Source organism: Primulina tabacum, chromosome 7, assembly GCF_025594145.1.
Source record: "Primulina tabacum isolate GXHZ01 chromosome 7, ASM2559414v2, whole genome shotgun sequence".
In the NCBI taxonomy this organism is placed as follows: Eukaryota; Viridiplantae; Streptophyta; class Magnoliopsida; order Lamiales; family Gesneriaceae; genus Primulina; species Primulina tabacum.
The window spans coordinates 27,117,108-27,138,612 of NC_134556.1; the positions used below are offsets into that span (position 1 = coordinate 27,117,108).

A 21,505-nucleotide genomic window follows, 5' to 3' on the forward strand; every position below is an offset into this window, starting at 1 on the left:
GGTAATTAGGGGAATTAATTTAGCTTAATTAATAATTAATTGGCTAATTAGGGGATACTTATGCATGGGTAAATAATTAATAATGGGACAAAATTGTTCTTAATTAATTATGAATTGCCAAATTAGTGGATAATCATGCATGGGTAAATAATTAATAATGGGACAAAATTGTGCTTAATTAATAATTAATTGCCTAATTAGGGGATAATCATGCATGAGTAAATAATAATAAAATAATTCTAATCTAATACTAACTTTTCTAACACCTCTAATTTAAAATAAAATGCACAAGTGACACATCTTTAAAAGTTTAAAAACTCATAAAATCACTTAATAATCAAATTAGGCTTTAAAAATGTTAGAAACTAAATAAGTCATTTAAAATGAAAATTTCTTGACTTAAAATAAAATATCACATTTTAAAATTACCCAAATCGTCGTCGGTCTCCTTTCCTCGATCCCGCATCGAATAATCGCCTGAAACATGAAACTCAAAAAAACATTTTAACGTGCATCACAAAACCATAATTAATTTAAAATAATGCATTTGAATAAATCATACATCTCTAAAATCTTTTTAAATTTAAATAAATTATTTAACAATTTAATTAAATGCATGGGTTTTACGTGTACTGAATTTGGGCTCTACAGGCATAGTTAGATATAGGGACCAACTATAGGTTCCTAGCAGTGATTTCCTAAGAGCAGATATCTTGAGCGAGGCCCACAGCACTCTGTGCTCCATCCGTCCAGGTAGTACAAAGATGTATAAGGATCTTCAGTCTCTTTATTGGTGACCGGGCATGAAGCGGGATATTCTGTGTTTTGTCTCCGAGTGTTTGACATGTCAGCAGGTTAAGGTCGAGCATCAGAGACCTGTAGGGAAGTTGAGACCACTCCGTATTCCCGAGTAGAAATGAGAGAACCTTACCATGGACTTTGTGACAGGGCTTCCGAGGACGACTGGAGGTTATAATGCCATTTCGGTGATATTCGATCGGCTCGCTAAATCAGCATACTTTTTACCGATCATGAAGACCTTCACCATGACTCAGTACACAGAGCTATATATCAGAGAGATAATCAGACTGCATGGGATTCCAGTGTCCATCGTTTTCGACAGGGATCCGAGATTTACGTAGTCCTTCTGGAAGAGTATGCATCAGGCATTGGGGATCAAATTGCTATTCAGTACTCTCTTCCATCCTCAGACCGACGGACAGTCAGAGAATATGATTCAGATTCTGGAGGACCTACTCAGCGCTTGCATAATTGACTTTCAGGGCAGTTGGGAGCCGAAGTTACCTCTTGTGGAGTTCACGTACAACAATAGCTACCAGGCATATAACGGTATGGCTCCGTATGAGGCATTGTATGTGAGGAAGTGTAGGTCACCAGTGTATTGTGATGAGGTATGAGAGAGGGCAGTGTTGGGGACGGATATTGTCAGTCAGACTGCAGAGTTAGTGGTCAAGATCCGAGACAGAATGAAGACCGCGCAGAGCCGGCAGAAGAGTTACGCAGATCAGCAACACAGAGATCTTGAGTTTGCCGCAGGAGATCATGTGTTCGTGAAGGTCGCACCGATGAAGGGTGTAATGAGATTTGGGAAGAAAGACAGGCTCAGTCCTAGATACATAGGGACGTTTGAGATCCTTGAGAGAGTTGGGACACTCGCTTACAGAGTTCCATTATCGCCGAATCTGGAGGGAGTTCATAATGTGTTCCACATCTCTATGTTGCGGAAGGACATGTCAAATCTTTCGCATGTGCTGAACTATGAGCCACATCACCTGACACCGCATCTATCATTCGAGGAGAGAACAACTCAAATACTAGACAGGCAGGAGAGGAGACTCCGGAACAAGATGATCCATATGGTCAAAGTCAAGTGGCTGAATCATTCTGAGGAGGAGAATACTTTGGAGACGGAGACCGAGATGAGGAGTCGCTACCCAAAGTTATTCGGTGCGTTTTAAATTTCGAGGACGAAATGCTGTTTAAGGGGGGAATTGTAAAACCGAGAAAATTCAAACAACGTAACTTGATTGCATGCAATCTAGGATTTTATTTAAATATGTGTTTATGATTTTTATGCATTTATTTCATGGTTGGCATGTATAGGTGATTGTTATTTTTTTTAAGTTTCATACATTATGGTTTTAAGTTGTATTTCGCGCTCAAACAAGTATCGGAGACCGGGGATTATTAGGAAAAATATTTTTATTGAATATTTATTTTAAATTATTTAATATGAGGTGTTTTTAAGTTTGATTTTTGAAAATGGGCCTTTGTTGGGTATTTTTACCCGTTGGGTTATATTGTTAGCTGGTACGCAAATTTTATTGATTCGGAGGACTTTTTGAGGGTTTGGGCATTATTTTCAAAAACATACCTAAACAAAAAAAAATTCGAGAGTGTTACTGGGCTTGTTGGGTGTTTTAATGCTTAATGGGCTCAAAACCATTTTAATCCATTTAAATTTTTATTAGGGCCCATTAGTGCACAAATTTCCTATTTAAACCTAACCTAATAAAACCCTAAACCTAATACACCCCCTTGGCCGCCCCCTCCCTTCATTCAGCAGCCTCCATCCCCACGCTTTTACAGCATCCTCTCGATTTTCTCCATAGTTCTTTCAAGCTAGCTTCTTTCCCCGCCTCTCTGGTTCATGTCCCGCGGATAGTTCTTCGAGTTTTCGACCGTATAAACATTAAGGCACAACTTGTATCATCATTTTGCTCATCATTCATGCTATTTATGCTGATATATGTATATTTTCATGCGAAATTCTTTGATCTGATATGTACTATCGTTTTTGTGTGGTTTTACATAGATTAATGCATGCCTTTTGATCATACCTTACATTTTCTCGTGTTTGTGCAAGAGGCTGCCGATTATATGTTGATAAGGAGCTGTTCACACTACAAAAAAAAGGCAAAAGACAACGGGTCATAGGTCAAATAAAACTGTTGTTAAAGCCCCTGTGGTTAAAGGGTGCGCTCAAAGACAACGGTGAAAAACCGTTGTCGTAGACGTCAAAGACGACGGTGAAAAACCGTTGTCGTAGACGTCAAAGACGACGGTGAAAAACCGTTGTCGTAGGTCTTGTAAAATCGTTGTTAAAGGCTCTGTGGTTAAATGGTGCGCTCAAAGACAACGGTGAAAAATCGTTGTTGTAGACGTCTAAAGACGACGGTGAAAAACCATTGTCGTAGAATTGAAAAATCATTGTTAAGCTACATTTTGCGACGGTTTTTCTAAAATAAACCGTCGCTATTAGCGACTTTTTTCATATGTTTTTCGTCGCAAACTAGCGACAGTTACTCATTTCTGTCGCTAATTAGCGACAGTGTTTAATATGCTTTCCGTCGCCATTTAGCGACGGTTTCTCATATGATTTCCGTCGCTATATTTTTCCGTAAAATAAAAAAAAAGTTACTGTTATAATTTAATAAACCTAACAAAAAAACCTTACAATCTTACTAAATTAATAATAATTATAATCTTACACTTAGAATTGAAAATAGTTGAAGAGAGAAGAATTTGTTGTGGGAAGAAATGACTAAGGATGCAGATATTTATAGGCAATTTGCTATTAGCGACGGTTTTGAAAATAGCCGTCGTAAATTTTAAATTAACGACGGTTGTTTCGTCGCTAATTTAAAATTGCGACAGTTTTATTGAAACTGTCGGTAAATGAAGCGACGGGTTTTTTTAAAACGTCACGAATTTAACAATGCGACGGTTTTATGGACCGTCGCTAATTTAAATTTGCGACGGTTATTTAGAAAATCGTCGCTAAATTAAAAAAATTGTCGCTGATTTTAAATGAGCGATAGTTTTTCTTAAACCGTCGCTAAATTCGTTAAATATTAACTGATTTTTTTTAAAAAAATTAGAAACTATGACAATTTTTTTTCAAAAACCGTTGTCGTTAACCAAATAAAACACTAAAAAACGACAACATTTTAAAAAATCGTTGTCGTAGTTAAAAAATCATCCAAAAGACAACGGTTTCTATCAGCGGGTTTTTTAGGCTACGACAACGGTTTTTGTTAAAATTGTTGTTAAAAAAAAGACAACGGTTTTAATAAAAATCGTTGTCGTATGAGTGTTGTTGATTTGTATTTTTCTTGTAGTGTCATGTTGAAATTTACGTTGTCATAGGGCTGGAGTTTGGTGAGGGTCGAGATTTTTTATAGGCCGAAGGGTGCAACTTGCTTGCTTGAGTCGGGGATGGTTAGATCGGATGATTTGGACGCGCCGGCTGTGCATGGTGCGCCGGCTGATCCGTGGCCTAGGGTGGCTCTAACATGGCTGGAGTTAGTGGAGAAGGCGATCGAGGGTGAGTGAGTCAAGTTTGTCACGGGTAGAGGTTCCTTTGTGGCTCACGATTGTAGGTGTCTTGCAGCATGCATGGGGCTGTGAGCTTGGGTTAGGTCAATCCAGGAGGGTCCTAAGGTGTGCTAGGAATGGTTGATCCAAGGCTAGTCCGAGCCGGTAGGGCCTAGGGTCGAAAATTTGTAAGTTTAGAGTACTAGGGTTTGAAGATGTATTGTGAAGAAAATTCCAGCAACTTTTGGGGCTTGTTTTGTGAGACATAAGTGGTCTGGAACGGGTGATTTAGAGGATGGTCATGTTGGTTTAATTCATGGTTTAATTTGGGAAAAATTTGGTTAAGTTACGGGTTGATTCGGGCTAAAACCAGGACCCCAGTCCAAGTTTTGAACAAAAACGTTTAAATTTTGTAACGAGCTTGAGTTTACCTCTAAAAAATGCTCATAAATATTTTTTAGGATGTTTTAAGGAGTTTGATATGCTTCGGGTCGAAATTTTGAGGTCAAGGGGTAAACGGTCATTTTTGGTTTCTAGGGACAAAATGATCATTTTGCACCCGGATCGAGTTAGAAGTCCTTGAAATGCCCAAAACACGTTTGGACATGTTTTAATGTTATGATATCATGAATATGACTTTTTATGTAAATATGAAAATACGATGCATGCTTGGTTTTAAGAAAAATTTAAGTATATGCATGATTTTATTAAGTGATGAATATGATAATATGTTTTGAATGATGGGAGTTGATTGTGACTAATACGATGACCCGATGACGCGATGACATGTAAAGCCAGGTCTCAGTAGATGGGTAATGATGTCGCTGATGTCCCCGTCACCGGGTACCACGGTTACACGTAGATGGATCCATCGACTAACACGATGATAAGAAAGTCACAACTAATGAACGGAATTCAAATTAAGAAAAACAAACATGTATATGCTAATAGGACGTGATATGTTATGAAAATATTTATGCTTCGACAGGTTATGATTATGCATACGACTTTTACGATCATGAAGTATATTTTCATTACAGTACTTTTCACTGTTGCTTGTTATGTATATGTACTTGCTATAACGTTACAGGTGTGTTGAGTTTTAGACTCACTAGGTGTGAATGATGCAAGTGAGCATATCGATGAGGAGACTGAAGGCGCCGAAAACTGAGTAGGCGAGGCTGGATGTGCACATGCTAAACCAATGGCTTTATTTCTTTCGCACATTATATTTATGAGATAGGAATGATTGGACATTTTTTTTATACGCATCGTTTTTATATGTTGATGGTTGGCAGGAACTTTACCCATATTTCATAGTTGATTTATTTTTGAAACGTAAGCTTGAGGATGACGATTTGTTATGGACTTTTAGCTGCACTATCTTACTTGCTATTTGATTTCAGATATTTTAAAAACGTGAAATTTCAGCAGTATAGCATGCATGCATTTAAATATAAAATTTCGACTAGTATCTTTTTTAAAAAAAATTTTAATATTATTTTAAGCAGTAGACGTTTCATGTCACATCGATGATATTTGTTTGTCAATTGAGATTATGATGAAACTAAGATCATGGATTTTTTTATTAGCAAAAACTTGTGTGAGAAGGTCTCACGGGTCATATTTTATGATACGGATCTCTTATTTGGGTCATCCATGAAAAAGTATTACTTTTTATGCTAAAAGTATTAATTTTTATTCTGAATATCGATAGTGTTGATTCGTCACACAGATAAAGATTCGGGAGACCGTCTCAAAAAATACATACTCTTTTTTATTAATAGGGTTAAAATTTCCTAACGAAACTCCAACTAATAAGTTACCAATTCAAGCAAAATATTAGCATGAGCTTTGACATATTGGTATGGAGGATCCTAGTTGGTCAAATCACCAGAGGAAAATCCTCGAGGATTCTAGAGATTCATGTAGATTTTATTATTATGTCTAAGAGTTTAGAATAAATAATTGACATAATAATAAATACACAACATAGGTTGCAAATCTCAAAATACCGAGATTTGACCATCAAATTTATATTTTCTCTCTTACTCTCGGCCACCCCTTCTAACTAAAAAAAGGTCTAGGCCACCTTTCACCACCATCGATCGTCGTTGCACCATCGTAACACCGCCATGTCCTTGCCACTTCGCCGCCGGCGGTTGTAATATATTCTCAATGCAAATATCTTCTAGATTTTTTAATGTAAATTAGAAGAGGAACAAAGTTATCAATCATGGACTTGATTTGACATTTGATGAAAAATGATTAATCCAATACGAAATTGTTCGTATGGATTGAGGACGAGAATCATATCTATTAATGTCATAATAGTTGGTGTAAAATGTTTAGACATTAAAGATAAACAAACGATAAACCCCCTTATTATTTAATTAAAATTATACGAGTGTTCAAGCAAGATTTTGCATGTCAATATAAAATTTTAAATCTTCTTTTGTGTTTTGGATATGAAAAAACGATATAATAATAGAAACATGGTACACATCACATATGCTAGTCTCGAACTCTGGCGACATTTATCATTCTTTTGACGACGGAATCAACAAGAAACTTGTTAAGAATATACATGTAATTTAAATATGTATTTAATGATTGTCATCATATGCACAACTTTATAATTATTGTACTATATTATATTGAAAGTTTTATCTATGCAGTTTGCATGATTATACAGATAAAATGAATGCAAAAATAAATATATAATAAATTATATAGAAATAAAAATTATTATATTACACATGAGTCAAGAAAATTTTCAAACGACAAATTGATTTGAATGACATCAACTCTAACATGGCGATCCTCCACCTCGCCTCTACAAGCTTCCGTATCTTGGTTCCCTAACTAGGCCAAGTCAATTGGGCCTTTTAGTGATTGGTCTTGACCAACCTCACCCCAGGATCAAAGTCATTTTGCAAACAACTCAACTACGTTTCCCAAAATTCAGTACAAGTTTTTTACATGAAATATAATTGTGCTCCTTATTAATTGTTGTTGCGTGTTTTCTTAATTGCTCGCAAGCGCACGACGTCAAGTTATAGTAAAATATATTTTTGAGTGCAAATGTCGATCCCACGAGGAGTATGTATATAGATGTATATTAGTGTTTGTGATTAAAATAGTCTCGACTTTATTTAGAAAAATCAATTAAAAGATTTGGTTGCAAGAATAATTAGATTGAAAATGGATTTAAATGTAACATCAAATTGTAACAAATAACAATGAAATAAAAGATCTAGAGTTCCGATTTCACGTAACTGTCCACCATGTGTAATTTCTTGTAGCTGTGTTATAAAAATCCTTCTTATTCATTAGCAAAGAATCCTATAATTATCTACTCCATCTCCCGAATGTTAAGTAGATATTAGTTATCTAAAAACGGATCGCAACATTCCCATCAACAATCTACAAATAAATAACACATCAAGCAATAGATTCACTATGGGTTTCGATAGCATTATAGGCCCTCCCGAACTCTATAAATACCATTGATGTATATTTCCCATTTCTTGTTTATAATTTCCTCTTCCGAGTGATAAATTGTAAACATATAAATCATTCAATTTATGGTCAATAAATTGAAAGTATTAAGATTAGAACAGTACAAATGAACAATATGAAGAACTTAAATAGCTTAGTTCGTAGATTCTAACACATGGTTTCTAGATTTGTTCCATCATTCCTCTAGAAATAAAAATTAGTTCATAATAACACAAGCAAAACAACAAAACATGGTTCTAAAACAAGACATATCAAATGAAAAATAAAAGAAAGAAGAACTTAGAACAAGAGTTTGAAGTGCTGATTCTGTCCCCGGAGTTGTGCAAAAGATTTCCCAAAAATTTGATGAACTTGAGTCTTCAATCTTCTAGCAGCAGCCTTCACTCTTCCCTTGACTCCCCAATACCCTAGATGGTAAGTAAATGATGTATTTTATAGTCCGAGACAAGCCTCAATCCGCAGCATACCAAAATCTTTGACTTCCATGCGCAGCACATTAAAATACAAATTTTTCGGATTTTGTCGTGCAAGGACCGCGGGTGCGCTTAAGAAGTCATCGCGAATGCGGTGCTTCTATTGGTGTGTGAGCGCAGGTGCGGTGAGTTTTACTGTGCAGGTGCAGTGCTTCACCGTGGGTGCGGTGCTTTTCTTAACGCAGGTGCGCTAAAGCTTCTGTATTTTTGATCTTTTGCACTTTCCAATTCGACATTTTATTATTCCAAACTCTCATCATAAGCTTCCAAACTACAACAACAAAAACAACAACAAATCGCATAAAACCTGCTCAAGAATCACAAAATTCCAAGTTAAATACAAGTAATAAATGTGAAATAAATTGCACTTATCAAACTCCCCCAAACTTAGGATTTTGCTAGTCCCGAGCAAAATAAAACAACACAAACAAACAAGTCATGAAATATTTTTAAAAGAACTTGGCCTCAAGATAATTTAACTAACTCTTCATGCATTCACAAGTCAAATCAATCCAACCAATTTTTCATCCGGATATAATCATACAATCGGTTAATTATCTTAACTTCTAATCTCTTCAACTCATGTTTCAAAACATTCTCAATCGATTTCAATTTTCACAAACACAATCAAGAGGTCTTTTTCTGCAATATCCATTCAAGAAAGTAGTACCAAATAAATATTTGATGCAATGAGGTGTGTGTAAAGTTGATCAAGATTCGTACTCAATGTAAGTGTTTATCGATTGTCCATAGGCTTGTTCCTCTCAATCCCTCTCCACTAGTATATTGGACAACTATGACTTGGTCAATAGGATTTGCAATGCTTGTAATGTTAGGCTTTGGCTTATGGCTACAAATGAAGATTAGGAATTCAAATAGGGAGTAAGTTGAATTTTTATCTCTTTTGCATACTCCACTTTTTCTTTTATCATCATTTTTTTTCTTTTTCTCCCATTTTTCTCCAACTTCTTAAATCAAACATCATTCATTTTTTTCTTTTCTTTTGTAGGAGAATTTCAATTTCTTTAATCCTTTGAATTCTTACTCCCTTGAAAAGGTAGGAAATTAATGTATAAGATATTCAAAGGGTGGTAAATGTGGGATATTTGAAACGATAACGAATGGGGTCTTTTACACATATTCACTGTGTGCCATTCGAATTCATATAAGCTACAAAGAGTTGACAAATGATAAATTATTTTTATTTGGTAGCTTGAAAGACTCAATCGATCCAAAAAATTGACTAAATCATTCCTAAATCATAGTTTATCCATATTTCGCCTCGAGTGTTCTTTGTATAGTTCTAAAAAAAATCTCAATTCACCAATACAGAGTAGAATCTAATCATCGTGAAAAATGGTGTCTCAATGCATCAACCAAATACATATATATTCAAAAGAAAAGTGTTTGGCTTCCAAGAAATTTCAAGAACATAATTCTTTTCTCATATAGGCTCAAGAGTGCTTCAAATGAATATTTATGAACAATATAAATAGGTCCAAATAAAATCAAAGATTGCCTCAATCATTTATGTGTTTGCAAAAATTTATTTCAATGTCAAATGAAAATCGCAGAGTTGTTTAGAAATTATAAGTCTCAAACTTACCAAATCTCATGATTGTTCTCTAAATTTTTCAAATTGATTGATGAACATGAATGAAATGCATGACCTTTCTTCTTAACACACAAATTTTGTTCATAATTGGCCATTTCAAAAATTTTCATGACTATGACACTATAAACACACAAGCAAATAACTCAAAAATAAATAAAACACTCAAATAAAACTAAATAAATAATTGAACACACAAAATAAAATAAATCTCCCAAACTAAAATATGTGCATCGTCCTCGATGTAAATTATCATGAAAGTTAGAGGAATACACATACCTCGGACAACGACCGTCAGTGGTCATTGTCATCCTCATCATCTGCACCTTCTTGTGGTGGGTGGTACTCCGACGGATAGTATGCGGACGGCCACTGTGGAGATTGTGGAAATGGATTATCAGATGTGGAAGCTGATGGAAATTGTTGAGCCAAGACGGACGTGAAATTCATCATATAGCCCATAAATGTATCAGTCCTAAACCAAAACTCGTCCATGTCTTGGCATTGATAGCGCATCTCTTCTTCCAAATGGGTTAATCGATCTCGCACATTTCTTGGTTGCGGTAGTGTTTGTTGTTGTGGGGTCTGAGCATGGGCACGTCTTTCTACAGCTCTTCTGTTGAATTCTCTCTAAGCTTGACTGTGCATCATGTTGATCAGATGTCAGTGACCTATGTGGTTGAATTACCACAATGACATTTTTTGGTTTTAACAATTCTTCTTTTGTTGCCCAAGTCACTCCTGCATAATGGCATAGGTCTGTGATAAGAGAAGGGTGGAGGAGTCCACTAGGAGAGTTACCTTTTGCATAATCTAACATCGAGTTCTGAAGCAATTGACCTAAGTCAATTGTCTTTCCCGTCATCATGCAAAAATTCAGGATTGCCCTCTCCTTGATGACAGTGGTAATATGGCCAGTGGTCTTAATCCTAGCCGAAGTGAAGGAATACCAATCTTTGGCAACATTTTTCAGATCAGATTTGGCTAGGCTTAAATGCACATCTTCTCTCATTCGCCACTCCGCTCCCTCAATGCATATAGTCTGAAGAATATGATTATAATCAACTTCCTCGGTCCAATATTCTTCATATTCATCATGCATGACTGGATGGATACCATACATCGTGTTGATGGTATGAGAATCAAAAGCTACTATCTTTCCTCTCACCAAAACTTTCAAGTGATCATTCTTAAACTTAAGGTTAGCATAAAATTCTCGTGCCAACGAAATGACCGCATCCTGTGGTGGCTTGCCAAATTCCTCCCAATGCCTAGCTGTAAGCATTAATCCGATCTCGGTTCGTGGGAAGCTCAAGTCAAATCCCTTCTCTTTCACAATGCTCTTGTTCAGAATTTTACCATAATTTTCCTCGGCCTTCTCGTCCCAGAACTTGTGTGCATCATAATTTCGCAGATGAGGATGCACCATTTGATTGTTTTTTTCTTGGAGGCATTTTGTCAAACACTTTCAAAGCACCATCTTTCCCTTCAATCCAATTCACTAAACTTGATGATTCTTTCACTCCCTCAAATTTATTAATCACAACTACTACACCTCAACAATTGACACACCAATCCAATCAACAATGTCAAGAATTTACTCCACTAAAATTGAATATTAATCTCACTTTTCTTCCATAGCCAACACTACCAATAATTTCGAATTTCAAAGCAAATGTAGTACGGATTTGCTCACCTTGAGTGTTGAAATGTTTCTTGGAAGAATAAAATCGAAGCTCCAATCAATCCTTGGTGTAAACTTTTCGAGCTCCCTTTCAAACCCTAGGTTTGGTGTTGATTTTGTGGAATGAAGATGGATATTGGATGGAATGAGTGAAGTTATGTAGGTGTGGAGTGGGAAATGTGTGCTTGGAAGAACAAAATTTGAGTGTGGAATGTGTTTTGTGAGAAGGTATTTCGAAGTGAAGGAGAAGGTTGGAAAAGTGTTCTTCGTTGATGCTCAATTTCTGCCCTTTTCTGTTTTTAAAATCATCGACCGCGGGTGCGGTCCAGAACATACCGCGGGTGCGGTAGAGCTACTGGAAATTTTTTAATTTTCAACCTTGAGCTACCGCGGGTGCGGTGAATATTCTACCGCGGGCGCGGTGATGATTCTGGAAACATATTGCTGGAGCACTACAAAATAGACCGCGGGTGCGCTTTGCCTACTGGAAATTTTCATTTTTCATTCAGCAAACACCGCGGGTGCGCTGTAAATAATAACGCGGGTGAGGTTTTGGTCTCTGTCAATCCAACGCTGGTGCGCTCAATAACGGACCGCGGGTGCGGTATTGCTACTGGAAATTTTAATTTTCTGTCTTAAACCACCGCAGGGGCGATAATTTTGCAGTGCGGGTGCACCCTTTGAAATTGTTTTCTCCTCTAATTTTTTTTTTAGTCTTGAAAAACACATTTGGGAGTCATAAGATTTGGGGAATAAAAGAACACACTAAACCAAAAATACACAATCAAAAATAAAAATACAAGAATAAAAGTAAAACCGAAAACGAAATGCAATAAAGAAGCAAAAATTTGAATTGCCTCCCAATAAGCGCTTGCTTTAACGTCGTCAGCCCGACTGCCACCAGTCTAAATCAAGTTGATCCTCCCAACGGAATGTTGTCAACATGCCGTACTTTAGTCCCATAATAATGCTTGATCCGTTTTCCATTTACTTTAAACGTTCTTCCGTCATTGCACTTTAGCTCAATGGCTCCATATGGTTGGACTGATTCTATTGTAAAAGGCCCCGACCATCTTGATTTTAGCTTACCAGGAAATAGTTTGAGGCGTGAATTGAACAACATTACTTGTTGTCCGGGCTTGAAATTTATGTGCAAGATATGGTTGTCGTGCCACTTCTTGGTCTTCTTCTTGTAGATCTTTGCGTTTTCATAAGCCTCATTTCTGAATTCCTCCATCTCATTCAATTGTAATAGCCGCTGCTCACCAGATGCTTCCATGTCAAAGTTGAGCTTTTTCACGGCCCAAAAAGCTCTGTGTTCCAATTCCAGTGGTAAATAACAGGCCTTACCAAAGACCAACCTATAGGGTGACATCCCAATAGGTGTCTTGTATGCCGTTCTGTACGCCCATAAGGCATCATCCAGCTTCAGTGCCCAATTCTTCCGGTTTGTCTTCACCGTTTTCTCCAATATCTGCTTAATCTCCCGGTATGATACTTCGGCTTGTCCATTTGCTTGTGGGTGGTATGCCAGGGTCACCTTATGCTTCACATCATATTTAGCCAAAAGTGAGTTAAAAATTTTATTACAAAATATGTACCTTCATCACTAATTATGGCTCTTGGTGTCCCAAATCTTGTGAAGATGTTCCATTGAACAAACTTAGCAACCACTCGCGCATCATTAGTATTGGTGACAATTGCTTCCACCCATTTCGACACATAATCCACAACAAGCAAAATATAAGATTGACCAAAAGAAGATGGGAATGGTCCCATGAAGTCAATACCCCAAACATCAAAAAGGTCAACTTCCAAAATATTGGTCAATGGGAACTCATGGCGTCTAGAAATATTGTCAACCCTTTGGCATCTGTCACATGACTTGGCTAGGGTATAACTATCGTTGAACAAAGTAGGCCAATAAAACCAGACTGTAATACCTTTGCTGCTGTTCTTGATGCTCCAAAGTGGCCGCCATATGGTGAAGAGTGGCATTATTCAAGAATAACTTTCGCTTCTTCCTCCGCTACGCATCTTCTGATTAGCACATCTCATGAAGACGTATGGATCATCCCATAGGTAAAACTTTGCATCGTGAAAGAATTTCTTCTTTTGGTGATAACTCAAATATGGAGGGAGAGTACCACAAGACAAGAAATTAGCTATATCAGCAAACCAAGGGATTATAGAATTTACCTCAAACAGCTGTTCATCTGGGAATGCTTCTTTTATGGTTCCTTCATCTATTTTATCTTCAAGTTCGAGCCTTGACAAGTGGTCAGCCACTTGATTTTCACACCCCTTCCTATCCTTCACTTCAAAATCAAACTCTTGGAGCAATAAAATCCACTTTATCAAGCGTGGTTTTGCATCCTTCTTGGCAAATAGGTATCGAATAGCTTCATGGTCAGTGAAAAAAATTACCTTTGTGCCGACCAAGTAGGGTCTAAACTTGTCAAATGCAAACACTACTCCAAGCATCTCTTTTTCAGTAGTTGTGTAATTTTGCTGTGCAACATCCATGGTTCGACTTGCATAGTAGATTGATCTAAAAAATTTATCACGCCTTTGGGCCAACACCACACCTACTGCATAATCACTAGCATCGCACATCAATTCGAAGGGCTCCTTCCAATCTGGTACTATCATGATTGGTGTTGTCACCAATGCCTTCTTGATCTTCTCAAATGCCTGCAGACAATCATCATCAAAAATAAAAGTGGATTCTTTTTCAAGCAAATTACACAAAGGTTTAGTAATCTTAGAAAAATATTTGATAAATCTAGATTAAACCCGGCGTGTCCTAATAAACTCCTTACCCCTTTGATGTTCTTCGGTGGTGGAAGCTTTTCAATTGCAACTACTTTGGCTCTGTCTACATCTAATGCCTTTGAAGATACTTTATGTCCAAGAACAATACCCTCTTGGACCATAAAATGACAATTCTCCCAATTAAGAACTAAGTTCTTTTCTTGACATCTCTGCAAAACGAGGGAAAGGTTATGTAAACAGTGATCAAATGAAGAGCCAAATACCGAGAAATCATCCATGAAGACTTCCATGATGTCTTCCACCATGTCTGCAAATATGGCCATCATACACCTCTGAAAATTAGCAGGTGCATTGCATAGCCCAAAAGGCATCATCCTAAAAGCAAACGTTCCATAGGGGCACGTGAATGTTGTCTTCTCTTGATCCTCTGGTGCTATAGCAATCTGGTTATAACCTGAATAACCATCTAAAAAACAGTAGTGACAATAACCAGCAAGTCTATCAAGCATTTGATATATAAAAGGTAATGAAAAATGATCTTTATGTGTGGCATTGTTCAACTTCTTATAATCAATACATACTCGACATCCAGTCACAGTACGAGTATATATTAGTTCATCATTTTCATTCTTTACCACAGTCACTCCACCCTTTTTAGGCACTACTTGCACAGAAGACACCCAACTGCTGTCAGAAATAGCATATATAACTCCAGCATTTAACAATTTCAACACTTCATTTTTCACTACCTCTTTCATGGCTGGATTTAACCTTCTCTGATGATCCACATAAGGAGCGTATGACTCTTCCATTAAAATCTTATGCATACATATGGTGGGACTAATCCCCTTGATATCAGAAATCGACCACCCAAATGCAGTTTTAAATTTCTTCAACACTCTCAACAATTTCTCTTTTTCATCTAAAGTAAGAGAGGAAAAGATAATTACAGGATATGTCGACTTCTCACCCAAGAAAGCATAGCAAAGATGGTTTGGGAATTACTTCAAAACAGGGGATTAATGTATTATCTCAGAACATTTTTCTTCTTCCAACTTCTCTTGTTCGGCTTCCTTCACCTTTGGCAACTCTTCAAGAGCTAAAAGTTGCTCTCTCAATTCCCAATCATCATCATCAACACTACTGACAGTACTAGAAAGACATCTTTCTAATGGATTTTCTACTGTATGACCTATACCAATCTCAGCAACACAAGAGTCAATTATATCAATGCTTTTACAAGTACTCACCTCGTCGTTACCTTTAATAGCCTTATAGATGTTGAATATCACAGCTTCCCCACCAACTCTCAAGGTGAGTTCTCCTTTATGTACATCTATCAATGCCTTTCCAGTGGCTAAGAAAGGTCGCCCAAAAATCAATAGGGGCATCTTGATCTTCCTCCATATCAAGTATTACGAAATCAGCAGGGAAGATAAACTTGTCAACTTTTACCAAAACATCTTCAACAATTCCACGAGGATAGGTGAGTGACATATCTGCAAGTTGCAAAGTTATAGTGGTTGGTTTTACCTCCTCAAGCTCCAAGTCCCTATAAATAGAAAATGGCATGAGATTAATACTCGCTCCAAGATCACATAAATCTTTATTAACATGAGTACTACCAATAATACAAGGAATAGTAAAACTCCCTGGATCTTTAGTTTTTGTTGTAACTTCTTTTGGAGAATGGCGCTGCACTCTTCGGTCAACTTCACTGTCTCGAACTCTTGCAACTTTCACTTCTTTGACATCACATCTTTGATGAACTTTGCATAGTTTGGCATTTTCTCTAAAGCATTAGAAAATGGAATGTTGATGTGAATCTTCTTGAAAATTTCCAAAAATTTTGCAAATTGGTCATCAATAATCTTCTTCCTAAATCTCTGTGGGTATGGAAGAGTCGATTTCAGTATAGGAATTCGTTCAACTTCAGTTGCAATCCAAGACTCCTCAACCTTGTTCTCCTTTCCATTTTCACATTCATCTTCTTCAACTCTCTTCTCATTTTTCTCATTCTCTTTGGATTTTTTAACCTCAAGTTCTCTACCACTTCTCAAAGTTACAGCTTTGCATTGCTCCTTTGGATTCACTTCAGTATTACTTGGGAATTGACCTCTATTTTGATCTCTCAATGCATTAGCCAACTGTCCAATCTGTGTCTCCAATGATTTCATTGTGGCACCCATATTTCCCATGTGAGTTTCCATGCCATCAAGACGAGATTCAGTCCTAGTCATCCTTTTACTAGATTCAGCAACAAATATCCCAACTAGATCCTCAAGTGAAGGTTTTCCTTCCCCCTTCGATGTATTGAACCCCGGTGGAAGATTAAACATATTATTATTATTAGCATATGAAAAATTCTCATGATTTCTCAAACCAGGATGATAAGTGTTAGGGGGAGGGTTACCTCGATATCCTCCTAGCCACCAAAATTCCTATTGTTGATATAATGAGCCTCATCAGGAATATGTGGTTCTTCAATAACAACCGATGCATTTTCAACCTCTGCTGTACTAGCTTTATTCATAGCTGTAATTTGAGTTGTTAAAGCCGAAACTTGTGCGGTCAGTGATGTAATAGGATCTATGGCATAAATTACAGCTTGTTTCTTTACTCCTGACCTCTCAGACGGCCACTGATAACTGTTAATGGTCATCTGTTCAAGTAAATCATATGCTTGATCAGGTGATTTGGCAAATATCGTGCCACCAGCTGCTGCATCCACAGTGCCTCTTGTTTGTCCATTCAAACCATTGTAAAACAATTCAATCTGTACCCAATCTTCAAAACCATGGTTAGAACACCTCCTCAACAACTCCTTATACCGTTCCCATGCCTCATATAATTGCTCAAAGTCAGTCTTCCTTAAGGTACTTATCTCAATCTTCAATTATGCAAACTTCGCAGGTGGAAAATATTTAGCAAGGAATTTCGTTGCTAACTCCTGCCATGTAGTGATACTCCCCAAAGGAAGCGATTGGAGCCATCCTCTTGCTTAGTCCGTAAGAGAAAAAGGAAATAAGCGCAATCGAATTATATCATCAGAAACACCATTTATTTTTACCGTGTCAGTGATTTCAAGGAATGTTCTGAGATGTAGATGAGGATCTGCAGTAGCGGCTCCCCCAAACTGGTTCTGTTGAACCATGTTTATAATTGCGGGCTTGAACTCAAAGTTGTTTGCATTAATAGTCCCTCGTATTATGCCCGAATAATGAGAATTTAGTACCGGCCTAAAATGATCTCTGATGGGTATTGCAGGGGGTGGATTTTCGTTATCTCTGTTGTCAGCCATTGCTTGAATCGCTTCTCTTCTTGTTTTTCTTAATCTTCTTGTGGTTCTTTCAATCTCGGGATCAAAGATAAGCAACTCAAGATATTGCGATCTTCGCATGCACTGTCAAACAAAGATAAGAAACAAATCAATGTTTAATGTAATACAATAAAAGCAGCTCTAAATTAAAATCAAGACTAATTGGTAACAATACTAATATAAATTTAAAATAAATACTCCCCGGCAACGGCACCAAAAACTTTTTGCGTGTTTTCTTAATTGCTCGCAAGCGCAAGACGTCAAGTTATAGTAAAATGTATTTTTGAGTGCAAGTGTCGATCCCACGAGGAGTATGTATATAGATGTATATTAGTGTTTGTGATTAAAATAGTCTCGACTTTATTTAGAAAAATCAATTAAAAGAATTGGTTGCAAGAATAACTAAATTGAAAATGGATTTAAATGTAACACCAAATTGTAAAAAGTAACAATGAAATAAAAGATCTAGAGGTCCGATTTTACGCAACTGTCCACCATGTGTAATTTCTAGTAGCGATGTTATAAAAATCGTTCTTATTCATTAGCCAAGAATCCTATAATTATCTACTCCCTCTCCCGAATGTTAAGTAGATATTAGTTATCTAAAAATGGATCGCAACGTTCCCATCAACAATCTACTAATAAATAACACATCAAGCACTAGATTCTCTATGGGCTTCGATAGTATTATAGGTTTAGTACTCGAACAACCAATATGTTTATATATGTGCATAATTTCTATTATTTAATTTTAAATGGTTATTATTTTAAGAAATTGTTGATTTAATTGCATTTAAATCATTTACGTTATTTTTAAGGATTTTAAATCGCATATTTCAAATTTTAGTTTTTTTAGATATATACGCGAGACCGGACCGGAGATAGGAAATCGGAGATGAATTTTATGATCCAAAAATATTCCTAAATTTATTCCGAGCTAAGAAATAATTTATTTTGATTAAATCAAGTGGATTTAAGTCTACTTTAATTAATTAATCACCAATTTAATTGTAGGCTTCTTAATTCATCAAGATTATGCTTAATTAACTTTTAATCAAGCTTATCTAACCTAGAATTCTACTTAGCAAAACTTAAACAAATCCTACACCCATTTGGGAAGACAAGTCTCGGTCCTCTACACTCCACACAATCCCAACATGACACCATTTAACTCCCCCAACAAGAAAACAAAGGCCACCCATTCATCATGCATGTCCCCCCCCCCCCCCCCCCCCCACCCCCCCGGGAACTTGGCATCATTTACACCCCCATGCACCACTTTATTTGACCACAAGCCTTCGCCACCTTCACCACTCTCCCTAGCACGAAAATTAGGAGATTTGGAAGCTCCCATTCTTGGCCAAGACAACAACAATAGCAAGGTGTCTTCATTTCCGTTGCCGTGTCTCCCGATCCGACGTACTGTGTTGTTTATTGTAAAAACAACTTAAGGCATGTCTATATTATTTCTTTGTTCTTCAATCAAGTTATATATCTATTTTTAAACCATTACATGTGCTTGACCCATGACAAAACCGAAATCATGTCAAGAAACCTTCGAAAATTCTGTGCAGTATGTTCTTGGCTTTCATTTGTACCTCACGGTTTTGGCTTGTTTTGTGGTTCAGGAGGTTGGCTCGATTTCCAGGCACCCAAGGCTGCATCTAGAAATGATTTAGAGTGTGTTAGGAAGGTGTTAGTCCATTGGTTTAAGTCCCTTTCCCCCCAGCAACACTGAATGGACAACAACTCTCCATAGTGCAGATTTGAGTTTTGATTTTCTTGATTTGCTGTCTAAGGTATGTGTTCGAACCATGGCTGTCCTAGGGGCTGTAGCCATGGTTAGAATACTTCCTTAGCATGTCTAGGACATGACCAAGATGCCCTTTCATGGCTTGGTTCATGGTCCCGTCGGTTTTTAAAATAAACAAGACAAGTGCCCCTTCGGTTTCAGTTTTTCTGAATTTTTGTTTGTGTGTGTGAAGCTTCGGCTTCTTGGTTTGTGGTGGATCTTGGTTGGCTTCTAGCCCTTAGCCAAGGTTCACATAGTACCTCATGATGTCTAGATTGAGCCATGGTCGATCATATGACCACTGGAACGACACATGACAGCAAGCGATCCAAACAATCGCATGGTACAGAATTTTTCTTGTGTTCTCGGTTTGAGCTTTGTTTTGTCCTAGGTGTTTGGGTGGATCTTGGTTGGCTTCTAGCCCTTAGCCATGGTTCACACAATATCTCATGATGTTTAGATCATGCCATGGTCGATCATATGGCCACTGGAACGATACATGACAACAAGAACAAGCAATCACTCCCCACGGTACAGCATATGTGTTCTCGGGTGAAGCTTTGGATTGTTTTGGGTGGTTGCTTGGATTGTGGTTGGCTTTTAGCCCTTAGCCATGGTCTGAGCCACTCCTTAGAATGTTGGTAATAGGCTCTGGTTGGTGGTTCAAGCCCCCAATGGCCAAAGCCTTGAAAACGAAGCCAAGGAATTACAGCAGCCGCTGCTGCATTTTCTTGACAGCAGCTTTGAGCTTCGGTTCAGAGGGCTGTTTCGAGTTCTTGTTTGGCTTTTAACCTATGGCCTTGGATTGGACAGTACCTTATTGAGTTAGGAAGGTCATGTTTTTGGCCCGTTTGTGATTTGGTTAAGTTTAGAGGTCGTACGAGAATTTACGGTGCAATGTGCCAAAGTGACTCTCGAAAGAACGTTTCATGATTTAGCCTCCATGCACAATTTTCGTGTATTACATCCCTTAGTATATATTTTCAAGTATTTTAGGTATATTTTAATCATGACTAAATGATGGTTCGATGTTGGTTCGGGTTGGTACGGAGTCATGGTTAGATACTAAGTTTGTTGGGCGTAATTGTTTCGTTTTTTTAGTTCGATTATGAAGTGTTGGTCAAGTTGAGATTATTTGCATGTGTCTCATGTTAGAATTAGGTCGCAGCGAGCCTGGGAACGATCCAACTCAATTTGTAAATTAAAACAGGATAATAATTATATTACGTGCATAAAAAAATAGAAAATGTTTATTTTTGAGATATATGCGATATGTCTTGTGGCCACCTTACGCTTATGGGATTGCTTCACCCGGTGACTTACGACCGGTTTACGATTATGTATGGGTACGGATATCCAGTTCAAGGGCTGTGATGATCACTACCGCCCAGTATACTGTGGTTCTGATCTAACGTGCATGTTATGTTATGGGCCACTTGCGTAGAACATTATCTCTACAGAAAAATTACGATATGATATGTTATGACAGAGCTCTATCGAGCAAACCTTTTACGTATGATTTTCAGATATGCATGTATTTATAATTACTCACGATATGATTTTCACGTTACGCTTTACGATACGATATTTTTCCGTTGCATGCGATTTTATGATATATTTACTTGTTATTCACGATATATGCATGCTGAGTCTTTAGACTCACTAGACTTGATTTTTGTAGGTACTGACGATGCAGAGGCTGAGGACGGGGACCAGTGAGTTAGGCTCGGATCGGCGGTAGTACGAACCCGAGGACCTCATGTTTAGTTATTCAGTTTTATGTTCAAACTCTTGTTATAACTTTTATATATTTTAAGTTATTGTTTAAAACATTATTCAGTTTCCGCTGCTATGTTTATGTTAAACCATTGGGTTATTTTACGAAAGTTTTTATACGTTGCAAGTTTATTTATTTAAAGACAAAATTTTTAATAATTCCGCAAAATTATGAACACGAACGGGCCGTCACAGTTGGTATCAGAGCGATGTT

At 37.2% G+C, this 21,505-nt stretch overlaps 1 protein-coding gene across 1 annotated transcript; it reads left to right on the forward strand.

Annotated features, from left to right (window-relative positions):
• Nucleotides 1-1,487: 1,487 nt before the first annotated feature.
• LOC142550642 (uncharacterized) lies at nucleotides 1,488-1,979 on the forward strand. The gene has a single exon (XM_075659720.1). It carries the CDS (start codon nucleotides 1,488-1,490, stop codon nucleotides 1,977-1,979), a length of 492 nt encoding a protein of 163 aa, XP_075515835.1.
• Nucleotides 1,980-21,505: the final 19,526 nt, after the last annotated feature.

Coding starts and splice junctions, on each gene's coding strand:
- LOC142550642 (XM_075659720.1), top strand. CDS start 1,488: ATGAAGACCGCGCAGAGCCGGCAGAAGAGTTACGCAGATCAGCAACAC.